Source organism: Pogona vitticeps, chromosome 1, assembly GCF_051106095.1.
Source record: "Pogona vitticeps strain Pit_001003342236 chromosome 1, PviZW2.1, whole genome shotgun sequence".
Lineage (NCBI taxonomy): Eukaryota > Metazoa > Chordata > Lepidosauria > Squamata > Agamidae > Pogona > Pogona vitticeps.
The window spans coordinates 18,992,642-19,020,088 of NC_135783.1; the positions used below are offsets into that span (position 1 = coordinate 18,992,642).

The 27,447-nt window shown below is 43.7% G+C and overlaps 2 protein-coding genes across 10 annotated transcripts in view; one reads left to right on the forward strand and one right to left on the reverse strand.

The window, feature by feature from the left end:
* Positions 1 to 7,052: 7,052 nt before the first annotated feature.
* The window catches only part of BCL2L11 (BCL2 like 11), a 56,856-nt gene continuing 36,461 nt past the window's right edge, over positions 7,053 to 27,447 (forward strand). For 2 of the 8 annotated variants that reach the window (XM_078382883.1, XM_020808363.3), the window contains exons 1-2: positions 16,218 to 16,357; positions 17,839 to 18,246. In XM_078382883.1, the coding sequence (XP_078239009.1) occupies positions 17,859 to 18,246 (388 nt within the window). In that variant the 5' untranslated portion in view covers positions 16,218 to 16,357; positions 17,839 to 17,858. Of the gene's footprint in view, positions 7,231 to 12,131; positions 15,315 to 16,217; positions 16,358 to 16,423; positions 16,966 to 17,838; positions 18,262 to 27,447 lie in introns of those variants that run through there. The other 6 variants (XM_072988760.2, XM_072988733.2, XM_078382881.1 and 3 more) reach the window with 6 other exon arrangements.
* The window catches only part of LOC140704068 (uncharacterized), a 342,640-nt gene continuing 324,857 nt past the window's right edge, over positions 9,665 to 27,447 (reverse strand). For both annotated transcript variants that reach the window (XR_013540248.1, XR_013540245.1), the window contains one exon: positions 9,665 to 12,097. The gene's annotated coding sequence lies outside the window, so the exon portion shown is untranslated. The remainder of the gene's footprint in view (positions 12,098 to 27,447) is intronic.

Below are 27,447 nucleotides of genomic sequence, written 5' to 3' on the forward strand. Positions count from 1 at the left end.
TGAATCAGCATTGAAAATACACTGTACAGGAAGCAATAGTTGTATATTTTACCTCTTTCCATACACATATCAGTTTAAATGTATTTATTTTGAAAAACAAAATCCCCAAATTGATTCTCTGCAGTCTGTAAAAAGATTAGTGTTAGTGGCTGAAATCCTCCTATGTAGCCCTGGGTGTTTAATGTGGATGACAGTACAGTAGTAACAAAAGCAAGTTTCCTCTGGTTAGAGATTTCCTGTGGCAATTTCAGGGTCCACATCACTTTGGTGCAATGTGGTATACGTTGGTTGCCTGCACACGAAACATGCCATGATCAACACCATCCCGAGGGAGATTCATCTGGTGCCGACACTGATGACGTTTCGGCGCCAGGTCAAAACCTTCCTGTTCCAGAAGGTTTTTAACTGAAATAATATCAACGGTGGATCCTGATGGCCATTTTTAGAGCATTGTATTTTTAATTATATTTTAATTGTTTCTATCTTTTTATTGAATTCAGATTGTTGTAAGCTGCCCAGAGGCCTTTGGGTAGTGTGGGCGGCATGTAAATTTAGATAGATAGATAGATAGATAGATAGATAGATAGATAGATAGATAGATAGATAGATAGATAGATAGATAGATAGATAGATAGATAGATAGATAGATAGATAGATAGATAGATAGATAGATAGATAGATAGATAGATAGATAGATAGATAGATAGATAGATAGATAGATAGATAGATAGATAAGGCTGTACAAGGGTGGGTAGAGGGATCTCTTTCTTAGAGAAGAGCTTTTGAAAGAGGTGGCTTTCGCATCGCAGTGGAAAGACAAACCCTTGTAAACTGCAATCTCATTCAGAACAGCCTGTGCTCCTTGAGTCAAGCCACATGGAACCTGTTTGCCCCCACTTCCTCTCAACATTTTTAAAACATTCTTTTCTAGATTGGGCAACTGGCTGTTTCTTGTGAGTGGTAGAAACTGTTATGGAAAAACATTGAAAAGAGAACTTCACTTCTAGTGCTATTTCCTGCATCACAGAGCGTGCATTAAAGCTATAGCCTTCATGCACATTTTCCTGGGTAGAAGCCCCACTGAGTGTAAGGGGGACTAACTTCTGAACAGAGATGCACTGTAAGGCACTAATCTGTGGAACAGGGATCTCATCACCAAATACATACTTTTAGTGGGGTAATGATTCCCACTCCAATTTTGGTGCTAAAATACTGGATGTGAAAAGTCTGCCTAGATATAACCTAGAAAACAGAATGGGGTGGAAGCCGTGATTGTTGGAAGTAAAAGGACACAGTCCAGGTTGCAGGGAAGATGCCTGTGTTGAAATGGATAGAGGCAGATATATAGATCTCTTCAGATTTTCTAGATTATCTTTCACTTGCTATGACCAATGCTGGCCTTCCTTCCAATCCTGCTCTTAGAATTATTGACCTCACTTCCTCCAAAGACTCTTGGCTGGTTTTGTTGCAATGGACTTAATACTGGTGTGTTTTCAGTTGCATCTGACTTGTAGCCACTCTAATTGGGTTTTCAAGACATGTGAGATCTCTAAGGAGTGGTTTTACCTTTGCCTTCCTGTCCAGTGGATATTCCATGGCCAAATGGGGATTCAAACTAATGTCTCAGTCTTAGTCTGACACTCTGTCCCCAACCTTGGGTCTCCAGATGTTCTTGGATTTCAACTCCCAGAAATCCTGGCCAACAGTTAAGAAGTTTTTCCTGATATTCAGCCTAAATCTAGATTCCTGTAGCTTGAGCCCATTGCTACGTGGCCTGCACTCTGGGATGATCAAGCCTGCCCCTCCTCTATATAACTACCCTTTCAAGTATTTGAAACTATTTTATACCTGAGAAGTAGTGAAAAATATTGGTCCCTGAATCTCTATTTATTTATATATTTATTTATTTATTTATTTATAATATTTTTACCTCGCCTTTCTCCTTGAAAAGGACCCAAGGCAGCTTACAAATTATGAGAGGCAGCATTTAAAGTTGAAAACAATGAGTATACAAGAGTGGTTAATATCATTAAAAGATACCATTGCATCACTATGAATTTTGTAGAATAAATAATAACCTGCTTGTTTTAAGAGACGCAGTGTGATCGCTTTCAAGGGTATTCTTCCAGGTGACTTAATGTTTCAGAGGGCTGAATCCACCACAGTATGCATATGCTCTGCTAACAGTGAGAGGTGCTGGACAAGCTTCAAAGCAACCAAACCATTCATCATGAGTTGGATTGTCAGAAACAAATCCTGACTAATATCCTGTGACAACTCCCAGTTACTGAGTGTTCGGGGATTCCATAGAGGAAGAAGGACTAAAGGGGATTTTGGCCTGCTCATCATTCGGTGCTCTCCTCTTCCCAGGCTTGAATCATTTTGATACATCTAGTCACCCCCTCCCCTAAAACATCTATCCTTTTAAACAAAGAAACATTTTTTTAGATCATAAGACTGTCAAAGTATGTTGAGAGAACAAATGAGTGCTGATGCCTTTGCAAAATTAATCAATGGACGTTGTGGGAGGTATACTAAGACTGAAACAGAAAGAGCCACAAGGAACAGAACCATGATATATATCCACTCCTGTTGCAAGAAGCACCTATGCTACTAGTTGAGTCTATCAGGATTATACAAAACACATTATTTTCATATTTCTTTTAACTAACTGAAGCTTTTGAACTTCATCTGTGTCACTGTTTTCTCTCCCTCTTTCCTGTTGTGCTGAATAATTTGTCATCTTTCACTCTGTCTGTGCCTTCCCTTTGGTGACTGAGTCATTCCTCTAATCTACATTCTTACCTCTTTTACTTAGTTCCACCTATATTTAAAGCCTTGGCATGGTAACCTCTGGCTGATTTCTTCCTATATTAACAGCCTCACAAGCCAATGATGAACAGGCTTATCTGGCAGTGGTAAGGAGCATTATTTCTTTACAAATATTTACTATCAGTTAATTAATACAGTATGGCATACAAGGTTTCAAAGGTGAATGGAAAAGGGAAAAAGATAATGTAATCAATGGAAGACAGCACTCACCAATCTGAGATAAATCTAGATTTTACCTATACGTGGGACAGGAAGCAACAGTTAGAACTGCATATGGAACAACTGATTCAAAATTGGGAAAGGAATACGAGAAGGCTGTATATTGTCCCCCAGCTTATTTAACTTATATGCAGAATACATCATGTGAAAGGCTGGACTGGAGGAATCCCAAGTAAGAATTAATACTGCCGGAAGAAATATCAGCAACCTCAGATGTTTGTTTGTTTGTTTGTTTGTTTATACCCCACCTATCTGGTCAATATGACCGCTCTAGGCAGCTAGATATGCAGATGATACCACTCTGATGGCAGAAAGTGAGGAGGAATTAAAGAACTTCATAATGAGAGTGAAAGTGGAGAGCGCAAAAAACGGTCTGAAACTCAACATCAAAAAAACTAAGATCATGGCCACTTGTCCCAGAATGGATAATTCTGGAATTTGGAGTGAAAAAGAATTGCACCACCCTACCACCCTGAACATGTGATTTCAAAGGCCAAGCAAGGTTCAATCCTGGTTAGTACTCAGATGGGAGACCACAAGGTAAACCCAAGGATTTTTAGGTGGAACTAAGAAAGAATCCTTGAAGAATCCCTGGAAAAGACCCTGATGTGTGAAGGCAGGAGGAGAAGAGGACAACAGAGGATGAGATGGTTGGACAGTGTCACCGAAGCTACCAACATGAATTTGACCCGACTCCAGGAGGCAGTGGAAGACAGGAGGGTCTGGAATGCTGTTGTCCATGAAGAGTCGGACACAACTTAACGACTAAACAACAACAACAAGAAAGAATTGTGCCTGAGGCCCTGGAAAACCTCTGCCACTCAGAGTAACCAATACTGGTCTGAATGAGCCCATAGTCTGGCTTAGCAGAAGGCAACTTCCTATGCTTCTAGTACGTTTACATAGCAGCTACAAGCCAGCTGGCAATGACTATGTGTCAGAAATGGGGCCAAAGACAGCAGACATGCTGCCTGCTGGAGTGCAGACAACTACTTCATGATGCTGAATGCTGACACTGACTCCATCTGCATTAGTACAGCAGCATAGTTAACAGCATAGATGGTAAAAACTCATCTAGTGGCAGCTGGTGACTCCAGTTTCAGGGGTTCTGTAAATTCCTTCTATAGTTTATATGTGAATGATTAAAGTGCTGAACCAATGTTTGGGATAGGCTTCAGCCCATTGGGTAGTTTCTCTAAAGTACTGTACAGACTAAAAGCTGGAGTGAATTCATGGCACTCCAGAAGGGGGAATCACCAGCCTCCAAAGGACTCATATATGCAGGAGCAGTCATGTATACGGAGGTTTCTAATACTAAACTTGTACTGGCATTAACAAAGGGTAACTCTGATTTCACACATTCATTATCTGGACATATCTTTTATCTTTATAGAGAGCAGTTCTCTATTTTAAGGACTATCAATTCGAAGCCTGGTATAAAGATAAAAAACCATAAGAAGGGTGATCTGAGGGTCTTAACATTTCTGATCAACAATTAGGACCTGCACAACAGACTGTATATGCACACACATCACCCGGTCACAGTCTTCCCCAATACGGGAGGATGTATTTATAACGTTCATAATGTATTCATTTTCTAAATGTGAGATCATAGCAGTTATATCATCCCGAAGGGAAAGACGCAATATATTTATTTTTAATTGTATTTGGAATAAAACCTTTATTCTGCTTAAGATACAGAAAGAAGACCAAAGCTAGACTTTTCCAGATCACAGTAATTTTCTGTTCTATCGTGTGTAATTAGTATGTGCCGGATATGAAAGCTGGACAGTGAAGAAAGCCAACAAGAAAAAGATTGATTCCATTGAATTATGCTGCTGGAGGAATTCTTTGCGGATACTGTGGATCGCCCAAATGGCAAACAAGTGGTTCCTAGATCAAATCATGCCTGAAGTCTGGGGGGGGTGGAAATGATGAAACTGAGGCTGTCGTACTTTAGGCACATCATGAGAAGACAAGACTCGATGGGAAAGACAATAATGCTGGGGGAAAATGAAGATAACAGGAAGATCAAGTATCAGATGGATGTTCTCATTAAAGGAAGCCACAGCCCTGTGTTTGCAAGAGCAGGGCAGTTAATGACAGTACCTTTACCGAATGTGACAGCAAAGTTGCAGAATAAATTTAGTTTGATTATTCACTGATTATTCCTTGCAAAGTATACAGTATCTGTAATCTGGGGAGAAGTATGGTGTGCTTAGAGATGGAAAACATTTGATTCTTGGACTGCAAGTCTTAGAATTCCACACAGCCACCCAAACACACACAAGATTTCCTGTCTCCAATCTACCTTACAAAAATTGAGAGGAATCCTATGAAACCTTTAAAGCTAGGGAGGGTGAGTCTTGTGACACTTTTAAAGCTAACAGATTTATTTTAGCATGAATGTTAATCTATTACAGTCCACTGCCTCAAGTATTAAAACATGTGTGAGAGTGCTCATGTTAAAATAAACCCACTTGTTGTAAAGGTGCCACGAGACTTTTTAACAATTTTGTTGAACTAACATCGGCATTTCTTTGAAAACTGGATTGCCTTACAGGATTTGTGTAAGATACTGAAACTGAAGCATTTTAGACTTGTTTAAATGCTATGCGTTATTGTCAAGCCTAGACAGCTGCCTGACTAATAACAAGCAAGAACTAGGTAATCTACATACGTATTAAAAATTTCCACAAGAGTAGCTGTGTTAATAGTCTGTTGCTGTAAAAGCAATGACAAGAATCTTGTAATTTAAAGATCAACAAACTTTAGGGGACTGCATCCCACTGCGGGCATGCAGCACTTAAAATAGTACTCCACCAAAGCCGTGAGTCTTTTCTTAAATGTACAGTACAAAGATTAACAAATTTCCATGAAAGTAATCTGTAAACACTAACTGTATTTAGAAAATGTCTTTATTTGTAATTATAGGAATTGATCTGTTTTACTCTGTTATAATCAATTTTTATTTATTATAGTCGAGCTATTTGTTTTCTTTTATGGTGCGATATGTGGACTGTACAAAATGTGGAGGAAACTGAAGTGACCTGAACACTTAGGACAGGGCAGGGGTTCCTTCCCCACGAATGTTGGGAGTGACGCAACTCCCATCTCTGCCGGAGACTCACCTCTCTGTCAGAACACCAGCTTTCTCTTAATGCAGTAAAGTATAAATGTTGTGGCCATGTTGTTGTTGTTTTAACCATTTCCTTGGCTAAGCCAGTTTGATAGGTTCCCACCGCCTGAGCACCTTGCAAAAACCCGTTTTGTGGCAAGTGAGATGAAACAAATATACACGTGTATGCCTCTCCGGCCACTTTCACCGTTCTTAAAAACTTGTTTTCTGAATCCCAGCGAAGCGTTCCGCATCTTATATAAGTTTGACAAAACCTCCTTATCGCTTCTGGCTGCTGCTGCTTCTTTTTTAGCAGGTCACATCTTTCTGTTTTCAATTACTGTACATGAGACGGAATCTGTCACCCGCAGGCTTCGTACCCAACAGCCACGAAAGGTACGTGTGGGGCGTGCGCGCCCTGCGTTACGAGGCCCGCGCCCGAGGGGCCCTCGAGACGAAGGCGCAAAGTGCGCGCGATCCCCACGGACCGTCCTCCATTATACGATGCCTGAAGTGAGGCGATCCTAAGGCCGGCCGAGGAACGACGACTCCGCTGTCCCCCGTTTTCCCGCCAGTTTGTGGGACGCTTTGTCACCCCCTTAAAACCGTGGCTTGTCAATTCACACTCACACTCCCCCCCCCGCAGGTTAGTTTTCTCCCCCCTCCTCTCATAAAAAAAAAAGGCGCCATTAGGCTTCTCTCTCCGACGGAGCTCCACCCCGTAGGTGAGTGGCGACCGAAACGAGGCAGAAGTCAGCGACAGGACTCTTCCCGTCAGGCGCCTGTTTTTCAGGCTGACAACAAGTGGCGGGGAGTGCCGTCGGCTTCTGGGTTCCCACCCCCCACCCCGCGGTCCAAGGGCCACCAGCAATCTGGGCGTCCCTGAGGCCGGCTTTGGAGCCCTGCTGGCCCCGTGGCTGGCCTTGTTCCCTCAGGCGCCCTTTTGCTGGCAACCTCGCCGCTCCCGCGCCTCTGGAGGAAGCCGGCTTGAAGGGCGGGAAGGAGGGCAGGGGCCATCCTGAAGAAGGCTGAGCGCCGGGAGAGGAAGGAAGGGAGCAAAGGTAAGTCAAATGAGGGAAAGTGAGGGCCTTAAGTGGTAATCTCCTTTTGAGAACGGGTCGCCGGTTCGGTAGTGGGATGCGGCGGATCTTTGAAGGAGGGGCAGGGGAATGGCCGGATGCACCATTTTGCCCAAGGAGGAGGCTCAAAAATGGGGTGGTTTCGGTCACCCTGAAAGGGAGTTGTTGTGACTGTTGTGCGCCAAGTTGGAACCGAGTTATAGCGCCCCCAACAGGATGTTCAAGGTACAGTAAGTGATATATTTAAGGAGTCGCATTGCCAGTTCCAATCGCCCCCCCGTCCCCGTGAGACATCGTGGCTTGTTAGAGATTTGAACCCAGAACCGTAGACCATCACTCTGTACTACACCGCACTGGGTATCTCTGAAAAAAAGGTTAGGTAGGCACAAGTAAAGGGGAGAAAGCAGAAGGGATTGGGGTAGAGGCAAACTATCGCAACACTTTAAAAGCTAACAGATTTACTTCAGTGGGAGCTTTTGTGGATCAAAATCTACTTCTTCATACAAATACAGAGTGCAAATGCATGGCTTCTAAAATTGATTCGGTGCTGGTGAGATTTGTGTTCCGGTGAGGAGACAGATAATAGACAAAATAACAATGGTACTTTAACAAAAGAATGGGACTATCAAGTGGTTAATTAGCAGATGCTGATACATAGGCATCCTTCAGTCTCGAGAGATCATGGTAACGTGCTCTGTATCGAGGAGTGTCCTCTCCAGAGCATGAAGCCTGAGTAAAGTAATACAGTATAGAGGATCCCCCCTCTCCACGTTGCTGAAATGGTCCAATGGAAAGGCAAGAGCCAATACAACTGGTTCCAGCAACGTCGCAGGAGTTGGCAGAACGACAGGAACTGCCTCGAGATTTTGCTCTAGGTTAACTCCTGAAGCCATTTCCATGAGTGGATATAGCCACAGGGCAGTGGAGGCTTGAAATCAGAGTTTTCCTTCTCCTAGATGGGCTGCCTTCCATGGCTGACGAGCCCCACCTACCCGGCAGATGCTAACCAGAGTGATAAACTAAGTAGATTGGAACTGGAATACTAAGGGCTGTTATGGGTCAGAGTTGGAGCAAAATGATCATTACTTAATCTGTGTTATTACCTCTTTTAAAAACCTACCAGGGAGGAGAGAAGTGTTTGTGGGATTATTTTATTTAAGATGTCAAAATAATTTGGCTGTATATATAGAATGTGTGTTGCTGGTTGGGGAGAAGACGGTCATTTGCAGTTCTGAGTCAGACAGTAATATGTCTTGAGGCTGCCCAGGGAGGAGGAGATTAAGTGCTTATGTGTGCGCGCGTGTGCGTTTGTCTGTTTTAAATATATCTGTATCCCGCCTTCCCACCATAAACAAGACAGGGAAACAGTGACGGCAGAGAAAAGAAGGAGTGGAATGTTACGGTATTTCACAAGTAAAGATCTGTGAAATATGGTGGGGAGAGAGCTAGAGAAATACTGTAAGTTACTTTGGGGTGGATGAGGGGCTTCCCACCCCCCTTTGTGATATCTGTGGAGTTGTGGATATTGGGGTAGAAAGAAGGAACCCTTTTTTAAGGATGAGTTATGAATATAGTGTTGTTTTGGTTCAACCCAGGACATGGTTGCTCCAAGATAAACTCCACAGTGCAGGGTAGTTAGATGCTTAAAAGTTTGGGGTGGAAGGGGGTCTATTCTAGCCTTTTCCAACATTAAGCCCTTTAACTGTGTTCGGTATGCTGGCTGGGAAGGATAAGAGCTGAAGTTAAAAAGTCTGGAGATCAGATTATTCAGTCCAGGTGAGGTGGCCGTGGAACACACAGAATAGCACAGTGTGGAGAATGTGTGGCCTATGGGATGTTGTATAATTACAACTCCTCTCAGCCCTCATTATTGGCTATGCTGACCCATCACAGAATAGACAAATCTGACAGCTGATGTGGTCCTACAACATCCAGAGCACCGCAGGATCCCCATTTCTGGTATCATGGACAAAAACAGTAAGCAACATTAAAACCACAGTCTTATGCATATGCATTCAACATACCTTTCTCCTTAAGGAAATATGAACAGGATTGCAAATTTCAAGTATGACTGTATTTTTAATGCTGCACTTTTGTTTCAAAAAAAGGAGAGAAGGCAGTACCATTTCGATTTTCTGTCTCTGGCATTAATATTTCAAGAGGGGTGCTCTTTTGTTCCTTACACTCATCATGTTTTAAAAGTTTTTACCCACCAACCATCTTGTGCCAAGGGGAGCTGAGTACACTGTTGAAAATGTGTCAGGTGAAGAGCCAAGCAGGGCTCTTTCCTAAATCTGAAGAAAGATTTAGGGGAGGGTTTTCCCTTCTGAATTATGACCTGCCTCTCAGTAACTAGGGTTTGAAACTGGGCCAGAGAAATTAATGAAGAGATGGGGAACATGTAGCATATCAGATATTTTGGGCTATGACTCACATCATCTCTGGCCATTTACTTATGGTGGGTGGGGTTGGTGGGAGCAAGATTCCAGCAATATTTGCAGCAACATTTAACATCCTCATGTTAAAAACAACAAATGTTCATTTTGGTTCCAAATATGAGGAGTGATTTTAGGGTACATGGGTGGCATATTCATGGAAGATTAGGGGAAGATCCATTGTGGTGGTTAGTTAATTTGTGTAAGAGTCATTTGTTGCATTTAGAACATTGTAGGAATTCAAGAGGTATGCACATTACAATTTCCACAGCATGATCTGAGAAGCAGCCACCTTACCAATGCATGTCTGGATTCAGTGAGTGCCTGCCTAGGTAGGATATTATTTTGGATTGGTGTGTATGCCTCCATGAGCCTTATTAGGGAAGAATATACTAAATAAAAGATAGAGGCTGCTCACACAGATCTGGCAGTCAGCTTTAGTTTCTTACTTGTGCCTTTTCCTTGCTGTATACCTATGAAAGCATCCTCTTTGTTTTCTCTGTAGAGACTTCATCTGATAGACCTTCATTCCTTCTTCGCCATTCCCTACCCAGCATCAGTGACCTACTTGCTTTACCTGCCTACTTTCACCTTCTTTCTGCAATTCCTTCCATATCATACAGTATCTAGTTTCCCTCATCTGTGTTAGAGTGCGGTCAGATGGCTGCAAAGGTGTGCCCTTATTGCATCAGAAAGGGTCACTTTAACAAGAACAATCTCCATTAAAGTGACCTTTGTACCTGCTAGGAAATTGCTTCAAAAAGTGGCCCCCAAAAGTAGAAGTCCTACAGTTAGTCCAGCTCGGGCAAAGATCAGGGTTGCGCTGGAGTGCATTTCCCCATGCTGGGAAATAGATCACAACGGACCATTCCACAAGTGGTTCAGATTGCTATCAGTTTCCCCATGTGGCCACATCTTTAGTAACCTCAGATAGTTTTGTAACTACAGTACTGTATATAAAAAGTGTTTTTTTAAAAAAGGCTTATGTGATAATCAGCCGAGGGAGAGGGCACTTGGACTTAACAGTGTGCACTAACATATCAGCACTGTGATTGTTTGGACAGGCAGCTAGCCAAGGATAGGCAATGAAAAGAAAGGGGAAAAAGGCCAACAGACTTCATTGTTTATAGACCTGTTAGTAAGACACGTAAAACTGTTTGCTGCACCTCCCCCACTTATGTCTCTAGTTTGAGAAACAAGCACAGGGAATAATTGTAGAATACATTCCTATCAAATCTGAGATCAGTTCTCACTGTCACTGCTCTTAGAAAGACTATTTAAACTGTTCTAATATTTACTGTTTTTAAAAGTCCCGTTTATATCCCCCTCCTCCCACAAATGGGATTCAAGGTAGCTTGTGATCATCATTGTTGGGATCAGTGTAAAGACTTTATTATTCACATTGTTTTTAGTGGTATTTCTTAGCTGCCCTCAGTGCTGTTTATTTATATAGTGAAAAGGCAGGACAAATAGAAATAAATGAATAAATAATAATAAAATAATAAAATAGTAAAATTTTATCTTTTGTATTTGTGTCCCACCCTTCATCCTATGTTCTCTGAGCCACACAGATTTCTGGGGCAAGTCAGAAAAACAGACAAGGGCACAACACTAGAGTTATATGATTGTGAGGAAAGAACATTGAACCTGTTTTTTTCTTATATACTCATATCTCAGTATTACTGGCCTTATCCAGACAAGCCAGTTGTTCCATGAAATATATCTGATTGGTCTTTGAAGCTCCTGGTGTTGTTGGTTTTTTTCTTTGTTCTGCCATCAAGATGACATCACCCCTAATAACAGTATGGACAGGAACTAAGTGGGTTTTTTTGGCCACTTTCCCAGATCTTTTTGTCCCTCCCTAACCCTTTGGCTTTTGTTGTTGTTGCTGAACATCATTGCACTTCCTTTTCTACACACCTTGAAACTCACCTTTAAAAAAACAATCCTTTTACAAACACTATCCATATGTGTGTGATTTTGTGTAATTGAACTTCCTCAATAAAAAAAAACAGTATATGAGGTGGGAATAGAAGAAACCATAAGTGGAGGAACTGTGAGGAGCAGAGAGAATGGTGATGCCTGATGTGGGCATGGGGAAGGGAGCAGATGGGAAAATGAGGTGTTGGGATGCTTCACTGCTAACCACCCTCATCTCAAGAGGTTTCAGAGATGCCTCAGCAGTCTAGGGAGTGGTGTCCAAAGGCAGTGGTGCAAGAAAAATGGAGCAGGAAGACAGGGATATATTTATTAGGACACAAGCTCCTGGAAATTTCATGCAAAAAATCAGAAAATACCAATAATTCTAGGAACAAATGCCTTGTCCAGAGGACCCGCTGCTGCACTGTGGATCTCATTTGTTGGAGCAAAATACATTTGCTAGATTCTCCTAGGTTTCACAGTTGACAGAGAATCTGTGTAGAGAAATGGCATTGTAAATTGTGGAACTCATATATGACTCATAGGGAGAGTGGCTGAGTAGTGGGAGTGAGGACTTGGTTGAAGGCAAGGTATTTGTGAGTATAGGCAGGATGATGGTGCATAATCTGTGAGAGAAGTGTTGCAGAGCTTTTTATTGATGCTGTGTATGGGTGTGTGTGAAAAGTAATAGTGGTGATTAGAATTACACCCGGTGTTGTGGAGTGAAGAGGGAATCATGGCATGTAGTATGCTTGTGAGGAGCTTAAAACTGGATGAGATGTGAGGGGTAGGGACATTTTATGGAGGCCGGCTGGATCTGTGCATAAAAGTTCTTAGATGTAGCAGCAACAAATAATATACAGTACTGTGGTCCGCCACCCAAAGTCTACCGTTTTCTACAGGGGAATAAAAAGAAAGCCTTGTGGCACTTTAACAAGTTTTGTTTGGCAAACGTTTTGTACACTGCAGTCCATCTCATTAGATATCGCTCGGGAGGAGGGGTGTTGCATTGTTGTTTAGTTGTTAAGCCGTGTCCAACTCTTCGTGAGCCCATGGACCAGAGCATGCCAGGCTCTTCTCTTGTTTTCACACTTTTCTAACATCAGGGTCTTTTCCAGGGAGTCTTCTCATGAGATGGCCTCTTGATTTCCTACTTTAGCATTTGAGTCCCCTATAATGAGAAGAACATCTTTCTTTGGTGTCAGTTCTAGAAGGTGTTGTAAATCTTCATAGAATTGGTCAATTTCAGCCTCTTCCACATGGTGGTGGTTTATGTTGGTGCATAAACATGGATTACTGTGATGTTGAGAGCTCTGCCTTGGATTCGTATTGAAATCATGCTTTCATTTTTGAGATTGTATCCCAGTACAGCTTTCCCCATTCTTTCGTCAACTATGAGGGCTACTCCATTTCTTCTACGGGATTCTTGCCCACAATAGTAGATATGAGAATCATCTGAATTGAATTCGCCCATTCCCGTCCATTTTAGTTCACTGACGCCCAGGATGTCAATATTAAGTCTTTACATCTCCTGTTTGACCACATTCAGCTTACCAAGGTTCATAGATCTTACATTCCAGGTTCCTATGCAGTGTTTTTCTTTCCAGCATCGGACTTTCCTTTCACTTCCAGGCAAGTCTGCAGCTGAGCGTCCTTTCAGCTTTGGCCCAACCACTTCATTAGCTTTGGAGCTACTTGCCCTCGTCCTCCGCTCTTCCTCAGTAGCATGTTGGATGCCTTCTGACCTGAGGGGCTCATCTTCCAGTGTCATATCTTTTAGTCTTTTGTTTCTGTTCGTGGAGTTTTCTTGGCAAAGATACTGGAGTGGCTTGCGAGTTCCTGCTCCAGATGGATTGCATTTAGTCAGAACTCTCCACTATGACCTGTCCATAGTGTCCCTGTGCAGCATAACCCATATGATGGGAGACTGTTCCAGAGTCGAGGGGCCACTACTGAGAAGGCCCTGTTTCTTGTTCTTTCTTTCTGGGCTTCCCTCGGCGTTGGGCCCCTCAGCCATCTTTCTTGGCTATAATGAGTGATTCGAGTAGATCTAGGTGGGAAAAGGCATTCTGCTAGGTATTGAGGTCCTAAACCATTTAGAGCTTCATAAGTCATCATTAACACTTTGAAATCAATGCGGAAGTGAATGGGCAGCCAATGCAAGGCAGCCAGAGTGGGAGAAACACGCTGGTGTTTTCTCGTCCCACTAAGGAGTCTGGGTGCTGCATTCTGCACCATTTGAAGCTTCCGCATCAGTCTCAAAGGTAGCCCCACATAGAGCACGTTGCAGTGGTCTAATCTTGAGATTACAAGCGCATGGACCAGAGTGGTGAGGCCCCCACCATCAAGATAGGGACGCAACTGGGCAATCTGCCACAGATGGAAATAGGTGGAACGGACCACTGACGCTACCTGGGTTTCCATGGTGAGCGCCGGATCCAGATGGACCCCCAAGCTGCGAACCTCACTGTTCGTGGTGAGAGTCACCCCCCCAAAAAAGAGAGGGAATTTCCCAAACCACCAGTGGAGGCGTCGCCCACCCTTAGGACCTCCGTCTTGTCCAGGTTCAGCCTCAACCCAGTCTCCTGCATCCATCGCAGTACAGCCTCCAGACAGTGCTGAAGGGACAGAACGGCATACACTGAGATAGGTGAAAAGGAGATGTAGAGTTGAGTGTCATCAGCATATTGATGGCACAAAGCCCGACACCCCCGATGACCCCACCCAGCGGCCTCATAGATAGCATTATGGAGATAATCGAGCCCTGCGGAACCCCACAATTGAGACTCCACGGGGCCAAAACACTCTCCCCAAGCTGTACTCTCTGAGGGCGGTCCTCCAAGAAGGATCGGAGCCAGGCCACCGATTCCCAACTCAGAGAGCCTCCCCAGGAGGATACCGTGGTCGACGGTATGAGATATGGAGGAGGACCAACAAGGACATTTTGCCCCATCAGCCTCCCTCAGCAGATCATCCAGCAGTGCGACCAATGCTGTTTCTGTGCCATGGTGCGGCCTGAAGCCTGACTGGAAGGGATCCAAGGCATTGGTTTCATCCAAAAGAGCCTGAAGTTGGTCAGCCGCCACCCTCTCCACCACTTTACTAAGGAAGGAAACATTGGCGACAGGCCTATAATTGCCAATGTCCTCTGCTGCCAAATTTGGTTTCTTCCTAGTGGGCCTAATGAGTGTCTCCTTGAGTGTTTTGAAGTTACATAGCTCCCCCGAATTTACATTTTTGTAAAGCAGAGTAGTATACAAGATGATGTGGTGGGCTAGTGTGGTTGTAGAAATGTCTGTTTGTAGTAATACAGGGTGGACTGTTTGTCCCAGGTACTGGTGGGGAGAATGAGAACTCTCATTGCAAGTGCTCTCCCTTGCTCGCTCGTGCTCTCTCTCTCTCTCTCTCTCTCTCTCTCTCTCTCTCTCTCTCTCTCTCTCTCTCTCTCTCTCTCTGTGTGTGTGTGTGTGTGTGTGTGTGTGTGTGTGTGTGTGTGTGTGTGTGTGAGAGAGAGAGAGAGAGAGAGAGAGAGGGGGGGGGGAGGCATGTTTAGAGGTAGGCACCTGAAGTGTGGATCTGTAGAAGAAGGTGCTTTGCTTTGGTGAGGATGAAGGGAGTGGAAGAATGTGAGTTGGGAGCAAAAAGACGGGGGCCGATGGACTGCTTTCAGTGCCACGGAGGTGGGGACGTGGTTGAGCAGGGCTATATCTGGTAAGGTGCACTCTAGTCGCTCCATGAGCTATGAGAGGTAGAATGCTCTGCATTTAACGGGGGTAAAAAGGCTCCCGAGCGTGGGATACTGAAGGAAAATGGAGTGGAGTCGAGCGGGATGAATACAGAACTCCGGGTGGGAGAAGAGCCGCGGGTAGTGCCGCTTCGTGCCGCTGGCTGGCTGGCTGGCGCTCACTGTGACTTTGCCTCTAACGCCGCCCGCCGTTCTTGCCCTACGAAAGCTGGTGCCACCACCATATGTCGCCGGGCTTTCGGGAAGGCTTCTCTCTAGATTTTTTTTTTTTTTTTGCAAACTTACAACGCCCCCCCGCCACCGGGCACCCCGGGGCTGAAAAAGAAGACGGACATGTCGAATGTGGCCGTCGACGGAGCGCAGTTCAGCCCGGGGTTGTGCCTGTCGCTCGCGGCGGCACCGGCGTCGCTCCTGGCAGCAGCGGCTGGGAACGAGGGAGGGAGGGAGGGCGGAGCGGCCGGGCCGCGGCGCGCCGGGGAGCGGGGTTGTGGCAGGCCGCGGCGGGAGCGCGCGCGCTCGTGTGCCTGCGTGTGTCTCCTTCTCCCTCTGGCTGAGTTTGTAAACATTGTACTCGCGCTGGAGTGGGCGGAGCGAGGCCGCCCCTGGCGCGCTCCGATTGGCTCCCTTCGCCCCAGCCAATGTTTTTCTCTGGCGAAAGGGAGGGCTCCTCTTTCTTGTGCTTGGGCTCGGAGAGTCGCTCGCAGCAGCGCGGCGGTGCCCTCCTGGCTGGCGCGCAAGGACGTCGGCGGGAACGGCGGGCGGGCGGGCGGGCGCGCTGTTTTGTGTATGCGGTGTGCGGCGGCGGCGGCAACAGCAGCAGCAACAACAGCAGCAGCAGCAAGCCCACCGGCAGCTCCGGGGGGGAAAGAGAGCCGTTTGCTCAGGCGCCCGCGCGCGCACCGAGGCTTTGCTTTTCCAGCCTCCTCCGCTCGTCTGCCCCGGGGGGGGGACACTCTCTCCGCGGGAAGTTTTGGGGTTTCCTCGGGGATGACTCAGAAGCCATAAAGCCGTAAGTAACAGCCGGGGGAGGGGTGCTCTGGGGGAGGCCGGGGTTCGAGGATGATCGTGTGTTTTATGTCTCCACCCTCTCTCCCCTTTTTATCCCCTCCCTCTTTTCTTTCGTGCTCGGTTTGTTGTTCTCTTGCCTTGCGCTCGGTCTCCCTTTGTTGGGCTCCATCTGAGAAGTGAGGGGCGGGCGGGCGGAGAGGAGAGAGAGAGAGAGGTCCGTCCTCTCCACGTTTCTCCCGGTTGTTAGTCTCACCCGGTGGCGCTCGGTGTAGAGGGCTCGCCTGCGCCGAGACTTGCAACGGCATTGCTTTTTCAAGTCGCGGCGCGGGGGGATGTGTTTACCTTCTTGGCTCCCTCCCCCCCCCCCCCAGCCAGCCCGCCCGCTGGTATTTGCCTGGGCAGGACTCTAGCCCCCTCCTCTTTCTCGCCACACCTTTTTGTGTGTCCCCTCCTTGGGATGATTTTGCCAACTCGGTGTAGGGCTGTCTTGAAATCGGCATTTTTTCCGCCAACCTGTTGTTGCTCGCGCCTGTCCACCGGGCAGAGATGGAGCGCTTTGCCCAGCCCAGTCAGAGCCTGTAGTATATTTTGGGAAGAAAGTAAATAAAGGTGAGTTAGAGCGAGCGTCGGAAGGCGTAATGTTTCCTCTTGAAGTGACCACTTGTGTGTGTGTCGGGATCTCCTTTTTGGATTTGCCAGCGCTACACCAAAAGGCCGAGTCAAAGACGCGGTATATCTTCCCTCGGGGAGGTCCCGGAACGAAGACGCTTCCCCGTGTCTTTTCTCTCTTGCAATGCACCGAAGAGAAGGGGATCTGGCGGTGCAGAAGCAGCCGTAACGGGAGGAGGGGAAGGAGGAGTGAACGGAGGAGCACTTTGCAGTGCACAAACTATTGTGACGCACTTTACAACTGATGGCTCTTGCCAAATCTTTCCAGACTTGCTGTGATCAGCATATTCGCTAGAACAATGGAGCGAGAGAGCCTGGCCGACTTCCCCGTCCTGCACAATCACGGCATCGACTCCTCAGTTAACATTTCAACACTGTATCTCATCCCCCCCTTCTAATGTCTGGGAGGGGCTGGGGATCTAATATTTCTGCTTTCTTTTCTTGAAAAAGTTTTAAAAAAACGTTTTTAACTGAGCTCCTCTCTCTCCTCAACAATATGGTCACACTTGAAACCGGGGTCAAACTAACTGCCAAAGTACTGTTTTAAAACTTTTTGTTGTTGTTGTTACTGGTTTTGCCTGAAGTTTTCCAATTGGCTAGCACAGGTATAACACTTTCAACTATGTTTTTTAAAATGTGGCATGTCAGGTTAATTAGTATATGATATCATGAGGGGGCGCTTAAATGCTGAGTTTATATTGTTAACATTGTAGTAGTAATTGCATTGCCATCTTTTAAGTCATCACTGTTGATCTAGGCTGGGTGAATCTTAGAGGTAATATGAATTTTTTCCCCCTTTCCCCCCTTTGGCAGGACAAGGAAAGAAAAATCAAATGGCAAAACAATCTTCTGATTTAAATTCTGAGTGCGAGAGAGAAGGTGGACAATTGCAGCCTGCAGAAAGGCCAGTTCAGCCTCACCCTTTTCGGCCCGGGGCCCCTACCACTTTGCCAACTGAGCATCCAGGTAATTCAGGCGAGAGGGACAGTTCATCACCGAATAGTCCTCAGGGACCATTGGCACCACCCTCCAGCCCAAGTCCCTTTGCTACCAGATCCCCGTTGTTCATGTTTGTAAGAAGATCCCCACTGCTGTCCCGATCCTCCAGTGGGTATTTCTCTTTTGACACCGACAGGAGTCCTGGACCTATGAGTTGTGACAAGGCAACCCAGACTCCCAGCCCCCCATGTCAAGCCATCAACCATTATCTAAGCACAATGGGTAAGCAAGACTATGGTAAGAAATTTCTCCACTCATGTTCAGAATATAACTTGTTTCTTCACATGCTCCCTTTTAAACTCTATGCTCCTTTTTGTATTTTTGTCCTTCTGTTAAATCTCGTCCAAAGGAAGAAATAATCTCAAATAATGGATGTTCGGGGGGGGATGTGAGTTCTAGTGCTGCTAGTTCAGAGCTTTACTTTATCATTAGATCTAGGTGGCTTTTTGCAAACTTCGTGGCTCACTTTCCTTTCTGCAGTATAGGACTACTAGTAACTATTTTATTTCATAGGGTTATTTGTGGAAATTATTGAGACATAGCAGATGTAACATTTTTGGAGCATTTGAAAAGCGCTGTATAAATGTTAATGATTAATACCAGTAGTCTCATGTGTTCATGAATAATAAGTTTAAGGCCCAAAACAGGGTCCTTTTTTTTGAAAATACCCCATCCCCACCCCAATGGGCAGTCATTGTATGCATACATTGGTGCAGGATGGAGACTGTTGGGGTTGGAATGTGGGTGCTTAACCATTTTGTATTTAGCGTTTTCCTCTGCTGCCATGGATAAAAATTGGCATCAGTGGGGGGCTTGGTTTCAGTGACAGTAGCTTTGGGATAGAGTGGGCTGGTGTCTTCTAGGCAGCAGTGGCAGAGCAGAGGTTTAAAGCAGTGGTTCTTAACCTTTTTGAAAAAAACGCCCCCTTGAGCCATTGAGGAAGTAATCATCTCCCCCCTCCCTGTGGTGGCGGCGGTGGCGACGACTATGGCACAGTGGCGGTGTGGTGCTGCCACAGGGAGGGGGCAACAATAACTTCCTCAATGGCAGCGGCACTGCATCCGCTGCCAGCACCAGCTGCTCTGGATCTGGCGGTGTGATGGCAGTGCGATGGTGACGCAGCGGCAGTGTGGCTGCGGGGAGGGGGGCAATGATAACTTCCTCAATGGTGTCTGCTGCCAGCACCAGCTGCTCTGGATCTGGCGGCAGGGGAGGGGGGCGATGATAACTTCCTCAATGGCGGAGGGGGGACAGCAGTTCCATTGCCCCCGCATCACCCCTTTTCGTTCCATCGCCCCCTGAAAAACGAAATTGCCCCCTGGAGGGTGATATCACCCAGGTTAAGAAACACTAAACCAAGTACCATTGTGAACACACTATGATCCTAATTAAGCTTTGCATGCCTGCTAGTATTACCATAAAAACATGGACAAAAACAGTAGAAGACATATTTAGAAGTAGTTGAGTCATAAATGGAAGGTTTTGTGAAAAAAAAAATCCAGTTTGCTTCCTGGACCCTTTTCTTACATCATTTGAGGACAGGGAAGGACAGCCTCTGATGTAATCGTATTTCCAGTTACAGCAGCTTTGCTTAGGTCTGGGATGGACAGAAGTTAGATGCTTAGCAATAGATCTACAAGTTTGTCTAACTCCCTGTTGATTGACAACAGTCTTCTTCCTTTGCACTGCAAGCTAACTTTTGATTCTGAAGAGAAATTTTGGGTCTGAGCCATGTGCGTAGATAAATGTTCAGATGCAGCCACTTGACTTTAGTTGCTGAAGTTTATAGGACAGAAGCAAAAGTATATCCTAGAAGACAGAGACAAGTCATTACCTGATTTAGATGTCACAAAAGGCCTCCCCTGCCCAGCTCTTTTAATCCTTATGGACTTGCAGTAGTTAGAATGAGTTTCTCTACCTTCTGTCTGTTTGGTCTGCAAGGAATCCATTTCAAGACTACTCTTTAGCATAGCACAGCTGGGATTCTATCAGGCAATTTGCATACATTTGCCTCTCCCTCTAGGCAGATCCCTGAAGAAGGCTGGATTATTCTTTGAGATTGGTCTGAATTCTCAGAATATTTATAGTCTTGCCTGTAAATATGAGGTCCTTTATGGTTTTTCTCATGTTTGCCTGCGCTTCAAGGCAACAGCAGCAATATAGTCACTTTTCTAGGAGAGAATGTTCATGGGAAGGAGACGCCGTGATGCGGTGGTTAAACTGCAGTCAAGCCTCTGCTCCCAACCCGAGTTTGATCCTGATGGTTAGATAGCTCAAGGTTGACTCAGCCTTCCATCCTTCCGAACTTGATAAATTGAATACTCAGCTTCCTGGGGGTGGGGCGCAAAGTGGTTTGCATAATTATGTTGTAAAGCACCCAGAGTGCTTTAACATTATGGGGCAGGATATAAGTTGAAACAACAACCATAGTCAAACTGTTGTTTCTGACAAAAGCAGTCTCTCTCTCTCTCTCTCTCTTTTGGAGGTGAGAGAAGGAGAAACAAGAGCAAAAACAGCCACATACATGGCTGCTCTGGAAAATCATACGAATTTGTTTCCTACACTGGAGGATACTACATTATCTCTCTGCATGCGTTTAGAGCAGTGGTCTCCAAAGTATAGCCCACAGGCCAGATCCTTTGCCTTTTGTCCAGTGTGCACATGCAGGCGGGCAGGAGTGTGTACAGGCATGCATGTGGGCAGGCAGGAGTGAGTGTGTACGTCTGTGCATATGTGCACGCACGTTCCTTTGGTCCTCAGAAATGTGGAAAAATTATATTATGTGGTCCTCATGGTGAAAAGTTTGGAAACCCCTGATTTAAAGGAATGTTTAGCACATCTTTATATGGTAGTGAAAAAGCACATGAGACTAATATTGGTTTGTCTATATCTAGTCCAATATGTAATTGGAAGGCTGCATTGTTCAATATAGATTACAAATCCAAAACAGAAGGTTGATGTATAAACATCTTAAGGCATGTCTCGTGTTATCACAGCTCAGTGATCAAGGGAGGGCAGTTTCAGAAATGTTTCTAATACATCTGGTTCCCTATCCTTAGCGTGATTGGCTTCCTGTTCTAAGTACAGTTATAGGGTTGGAGTCATTACCTTTTTCCAGGGATACTTCCAGTAGCTTAATTTTGTGTGATACATCACTGAACTAGGAGTCTGCTACTGTACAGATATATTCTTATGGCAACATAGTCTGAAGTGCATATATACTTCTAAAGTGGTTTGGGGATCTTAGCTGAATATCACAGACATGTTTATCTTCCCACTCTTACCATGGAAACTGAAGGCACTTCCTGAAAATTCCACCAATCAGAATCCGGGGGGAGGAATCTCTTGTTTCTAATAGACTCTTTGCTTTGATATTTTAAAATGTATTAGGGCTTAATTTTTCTGGCTTAGCTGAAAATCTAGAACATTAAATACATTTGGGAAAATATCTTTGCAGCCTGTTGAATAAGTAGTATAGAATGGCAGTAAAAAAATTTCAAAAGCAGTGCAGAGCTTTCTTGTGCTTTTAAGATTACTGACAACACATGCAGAGAACATATTTTGTGTGTGTGTGTTTAACAGCAGACTTAGTTGCCTTATATCGTTTGTATGACAGAGAGAAATTCAACAGTGCTGCCTTTCCTGGCATGGAGTTGAAGTGGCTGAAAGAACTGCACTTGTTGAATCTCTACCTATAGCAGCTGTTAAAAACAAAGGAGCTTCATTGAGAGGGGAAATAACAATCCTATAATTTAATAAATGAAAACAGCCTTTCTACATTACAGTAAGTGAAGGCTAAACATGTAGCTACCATATTTCCCTGAAAATAAGACAGGGTCTTATATTAATTCTTGCTCCAAAAATGCATTAGGGCTTATTTTCAGGTGATGTTTTATTTTTTCGCATGTACAACACTCTACACTTATTCAAATACAGTCATGTCATCTTCTGGTTGCTGCACAATGGTGGAAAGCGGGGTTTCACTTAACTGGAAATTATTCTTGGGGTAGGGCTTATACAGTGGTGCCTCGCTTAACGAGCGCACCTTACAACGACAAATCTGCATAGCGATCCCCTTTTCGGGATTGCTAATGCGGAGGCATACCAATCGTTCCAATGGGCAAAACTCGCATAGCGACGATCGGTAAGCATTTCGCTTACCGATCTTCGCTTTGCGATGCCCGCGGATCAGCTGTTTGGCGGTTCTAAAATGGCCGCTGGACGCCTGAAATGGCTGCACGCAGCATTTTCGCACCCTCCCCTCGCTTACCGAGGGCGCGAAAATGGCTGCCGCTATGGAGGAAACTTCGCTGAACGGTAAGTTTAGGGCCCATTGGAACGCATTAAACATCGGGTTTAATATGTTTTTATGGGTTTTTATGTTCCGTTTAGCGATGTTTTCACATAGCGAGGGTTAATCCGGAACGGATTAATCTCGCTATGCGAGGCACCACTGTATTATGAGCATCCTGAAAAATCATACTTGGGCTTATATTCAGGTTAGGTCTTATTTTTGGGGAAACAGGGTAATTAATGTTTCTGTATGAACTCAGTTCAACATCGAAAAAACTAAGATCATGGCCACTGGTCCCATCACCTTCTGGCAAATAGAAGGAGAAGATACGGAGGCAGTGGCAGATTTTACTTTCTTGGGCTCCATGATCACTGCAGATGGTGACAGCAGCCACGAAATTAAAAGACACCTGCTTCTTGGGCTGAAAGCGATGACAAAGCTAGACAGCATCTTAAAAAGCAGAGACATCACCTTGCCGACAAAGGTCCGCATAGTCAGTAGCGATGTATGGAAGGGACAGCTGGACCATAAAGAAGGCTGACCATTGAAGAATTGATGCTTTTGAATTGTGGTGCTGGAGGAGACTCTTGAGAGTCCCCTGGACTGCAAGAACAAACCTATCCATTATAAAGGAAATCAACCCTGAGTGCTCACTGGAAGGACAGATCCTGAAGCTGATGTTCCAATACTTTGGCCATCTCGTGAGAAGAGAAGACTCCGTGGAAAAGACCCTGATGTTGGGAAAGTGTGAAGGCAAGAGGAGAAGGGGGCGACAGAGGACAAGATGGCTGGACAGTGTCATCGAAGCTACCAACATGAATTCGATCAAACTCCGGGAGGCAGGAGCGCCTGGCATGCTCTGGTCCATGGAGTCACAAAGAGTCGGACATGACTTAACGACTAAACAACAATGAACTCAGTAGATACTTTATCAAAAAATGATGGCTCTACTAGAATTTATTTGTTCTTTTTATTTATTCATCTTCCTGTTCTGAGGAACATTACAATATGACTGCATCTTATAAGAAAATGTAACAAAAGAGAGAGAGAGAGAGAGAAATCGGCTACAGTCCCACTGATATTTGTGTAAATCTGTTTAACTTGCTGTGGCTAATTGTAGTTAATAGAGGAGGTGCCAGGGAGCATGTTGGTTCCAGGTCAACCACTTGATTGTTCATCTGAGATGCAATCTGACACATTATTTAGCCACAATTAGCCTCTGTAAATTTTGTAGACATTAGACAAGCATGAGTAGGATTCTGGCTATTGACCAATGACCAAACTTGCTAAGTCTCTCTTGCTAAGTGGAAACACAAACAGATGTGCATTCTTGTGGTAAAAGGAAAGAGAAGTTGAACAGGCCTCTCAAATGAATCCAAGTAATCTTGGCTAATCTTTGATCACTACATGCTCAGGCTGTATGTGTTCTAGTTATGGAAGCACAATCCAATGGCAAGAATCTATCTTGCTTGGATGATTGTAGAAGGACAATCACACAAGCATTGCTCCCTCTTCAGGTTTTCCTTTTCACATAGAAAATGTCATACTGGCTGCAAAATCAGGTGCATAACCAGTTGTGCACACAAAAGTTTCTAGATTTTCTTCTCTTGACTTGTTTTAAGTAACTTTTTTTAATGTTAAGATTTGCAGATGATTGTTTAGCATGTACGCATGACATTGTGCAAAATGAACCAGTTGAAATTAAATAAGCAGATTATTCACACAGTTTCTCTCATATAAAAATAATGGTGCTTGTGAAGTTTTAATCCTGTTGCAATTTATTATTAACGTACTCATGCCAAATATTTTGCATTTACTGGTTGAAATCCTGTTGCATTTGGCTATTTTCAGTTAAACTTTCTCATGACATAACATAAAGTTACAGCCATGGAACTGTATACCCAGGCAGTTCATATTGTACAATTTGTACAAGTGATTGTGCAATTCATGGTGCAACTGTTGTGCAGCATGCCTGCAGACATCTTCATGAATATCACTTCCTCCTTGGTGTGATTTTTCTTACCGCTTGTATAACTTTGAGATACACATGCTGAGGTATACAACAGAATCTGAGCCAATATGTCTCCTTCCTTTGAAGATAAATATGAAATCTCGCCTTCTTCTTGCTGTTCAGACACAGTTTATATCTTTGTTTAATGTGTTGAAGGGGGAGAGAGACTTTCTGTATGGCACAGTTCATATAATCCCTTTATTCATATTCCTGGTGAAAGTTGATTTTATATGACTTGTTTTCAACATCAGTCTGTCTGTTTATGTCTACAGTTCAGTACAGAAATAGTAGCACATTTGTGAAGTTGATATAGCATTCTAGATTGAACCTTATCTAATCAAAGGAACAATTTTAAATGTAAGCATTGCAGAAAAAAACGACATCTTATGATGGCAGAGTACCTGTAAGAGAATACTTTTTGAGAAACTTTAGACAAAAGTAGCAACCTTCAGAAATCTTGAAATTAAGATGGCATGTTGTTTGCGCAAAGTTATGCATTTTGCAACACTATGATGAAAAATCTGCATTCTTTTTGTTTTTTTTAAAAGAAATTAGTATGAGATGGACATCATTTTGAACATCCTGAAAGAACACATGGACAGTTAGAACTGATCCCCAATCTTTTCTATCAACTTACTAACTATTTAATATCTTGCCAAAGGAAGAGATAGTATTGTTAAACATTTGAATACTTTTGTGTCTTTTAAAAAAATTAACATTATGAAGCTATCACCTCAGTATGGGTGTTATGTTGTGGGTATATTATATTTCTAGAAGAAAAACTAAAATTTATTAGAAAACTGATGAAAAGTTTTCTAACGAGTAGAGAATTCTGATCTTAAGAAATGTTGCACCTGATTATGTAGATTGTATCTCAGGGTTGAACACTTCACCATAATAATGGTGAATGGCATCCAGCATTTACACTAAGTTGGGAGAACTGAAGTGCAAATGGCTTCTGCATCTTTATTTTGCAGTTCTGAACAACGAGGCTGCACATGTTTCTGTGGTAATCTGTACAAGCTCTTTTGGCTTCTGACACTCAACATCTTGCTGTACATTAAAGAAAAGATGTGCAGTTTTCTTTTTGGATGTTGTACTTCACGATCGTAGCATCGGAGTTTTGACACTCTGAAAACTGAATTCCACTTGAATGGAAAAATCAGAAATACAATATACTTAGATAAGACCTCAGGAAAACACAATTAAAAGAGAGACAGAGGAATCTAGTTATACATAACAGTAACAAACTGCTGTGGAAATTTCAAGAGGAGCAAGCTGCATTGTCCTCTACTCTGCCAAAATCCACTAAGAGTCTTGTGGCATTTTAAGATTACAAAGTTGCATTTGGCATAAGCCTTTGTGGACCATGGAAGAAGTGGGCTGCAGTTCACTAAAGAGTATGTCAATTAAAACTTTTCAGTCTTTTACGATGTTGTGGGACTTTTTCAGGTTTTGCTGCAACATATTCTTATGGCACTGTTTTTGTTCTATCTTAAATTCTACTTTCCACAGGCTTGGTTTACATTCACACGTTCATAACTTGTACTAATTCTGACCTCAAGTGCATGTGTGATCAAATGCATCTTGGCACAAAACATTTGGCACACTGGCTTGGTTTCTCTGTAGATATATATTTTCTTTTAAAGCAATCTACATATGGTTGCATTCAGTTCAGTGAGCCCCTTTCCATCTATCGCGTGAAGAGATGTAGCCTAGATGCAGGCATATAAAAGTTGACTGAGAAATGTAGCTAAACTGTCACAGCAAAATAGGAATCGTTTTAGATAATGGATGCTTTATTACTATGACTGCTTTAATTAAAATGCATTTTCCACTGTACTGACCAGTAAATGCTTCTGAATTGAATTAGATTTAGATTGCATCAGATGGAGTTTTTCTTTCCCGCTGCTGGGATTCTGCTGCTACACTTCCTGGAGTTCACTAGAGGTCCTTCTGACTCCAGTCCAACATGTGCTGGCAGTTAGAAGCAGTCAGTTTTGCCTGCTCGGCAGGCATTTAAATGACCTCTCTGCGAGCTCTTCCACTATTTTTCCCTCCTGCTGTGTTGTGCTTTACAGAAGAACAGGGAGGAGATGGGGCAACACAGAAATTGGGTTACTCCCAACAAGTGGCTAGTTCAGCTGCCTTAATATTCACTTTTCAAAATTAAAAAAAAGAACAAAAACCCACCTTGTTTCTCTTTACATGCTAGGACTTCCCTATGATAAAGAAGAAAATGTTTGGATATCTTATGCATAGATTTTGGATGTTTAAAAAAATGAATACTATTTAATAATGCTAATTAATTGCAAAATGAGATTTTTGCATTTCATTTTGAAAACAAAACATATGCCATGTGTAACAGGCTGGTCTGTATTCTGAAACTTACTGGCTGGAATCCTGTTGGTGTTCATGTGTGTAACTTGCTGTGGTCAATTATGGCTAATTGATGAGGTGCTGAGGCACATCTTGGTTGTATGCCAGATTGTGCATCTTGAGATGTGACCGGTCATCATGTCATGTTATACATCAAGTTATACAAACTCCATTGGGATTCTGCCACAGTGAAATTTGAAATCCTTCTGTACTTCTGGTGCATGTGGCACAATGATTGAAGTCTGGTAGTAGGTTAAAATAGGCCTAGTGAATCAGTAAGAATTTGGTAAGTTAACACCGATGGTATGTAAGTTTCATTGATTCAATGGCCTACTCTAGTAGTGACTTACTATTAGATTTCAGCCTATAGTCTAATGCAGTGTTACAGTTAACATACATAGTAATTTGTTGAAGGAACTGTATTGCTGGAGTTATACACAGTTTGTTTGAAAGGTCTAGTTTTGGTGTGAAAATTTGCTGGTAAATTCTGTGGAAGATAATACAGCATTGTCTCAGACTATGAAAACATTATACCAATTAGATACTGGCTTGAATGGATTTAACAAAGCAATTACAATTTCTATCTAAATCATGCTCAAGTGATTGTAATTTTGAGCCACTAAGTCATTTTTGTGGTTTAGAGCCTTCTTCAGATAGTGCACACTGACTGGCATTAATTTCTGAAGTGCTGATCAAAAAAGGCAGGTTGTTAGTTTTTGTTTTTAGATATTTGAAGATA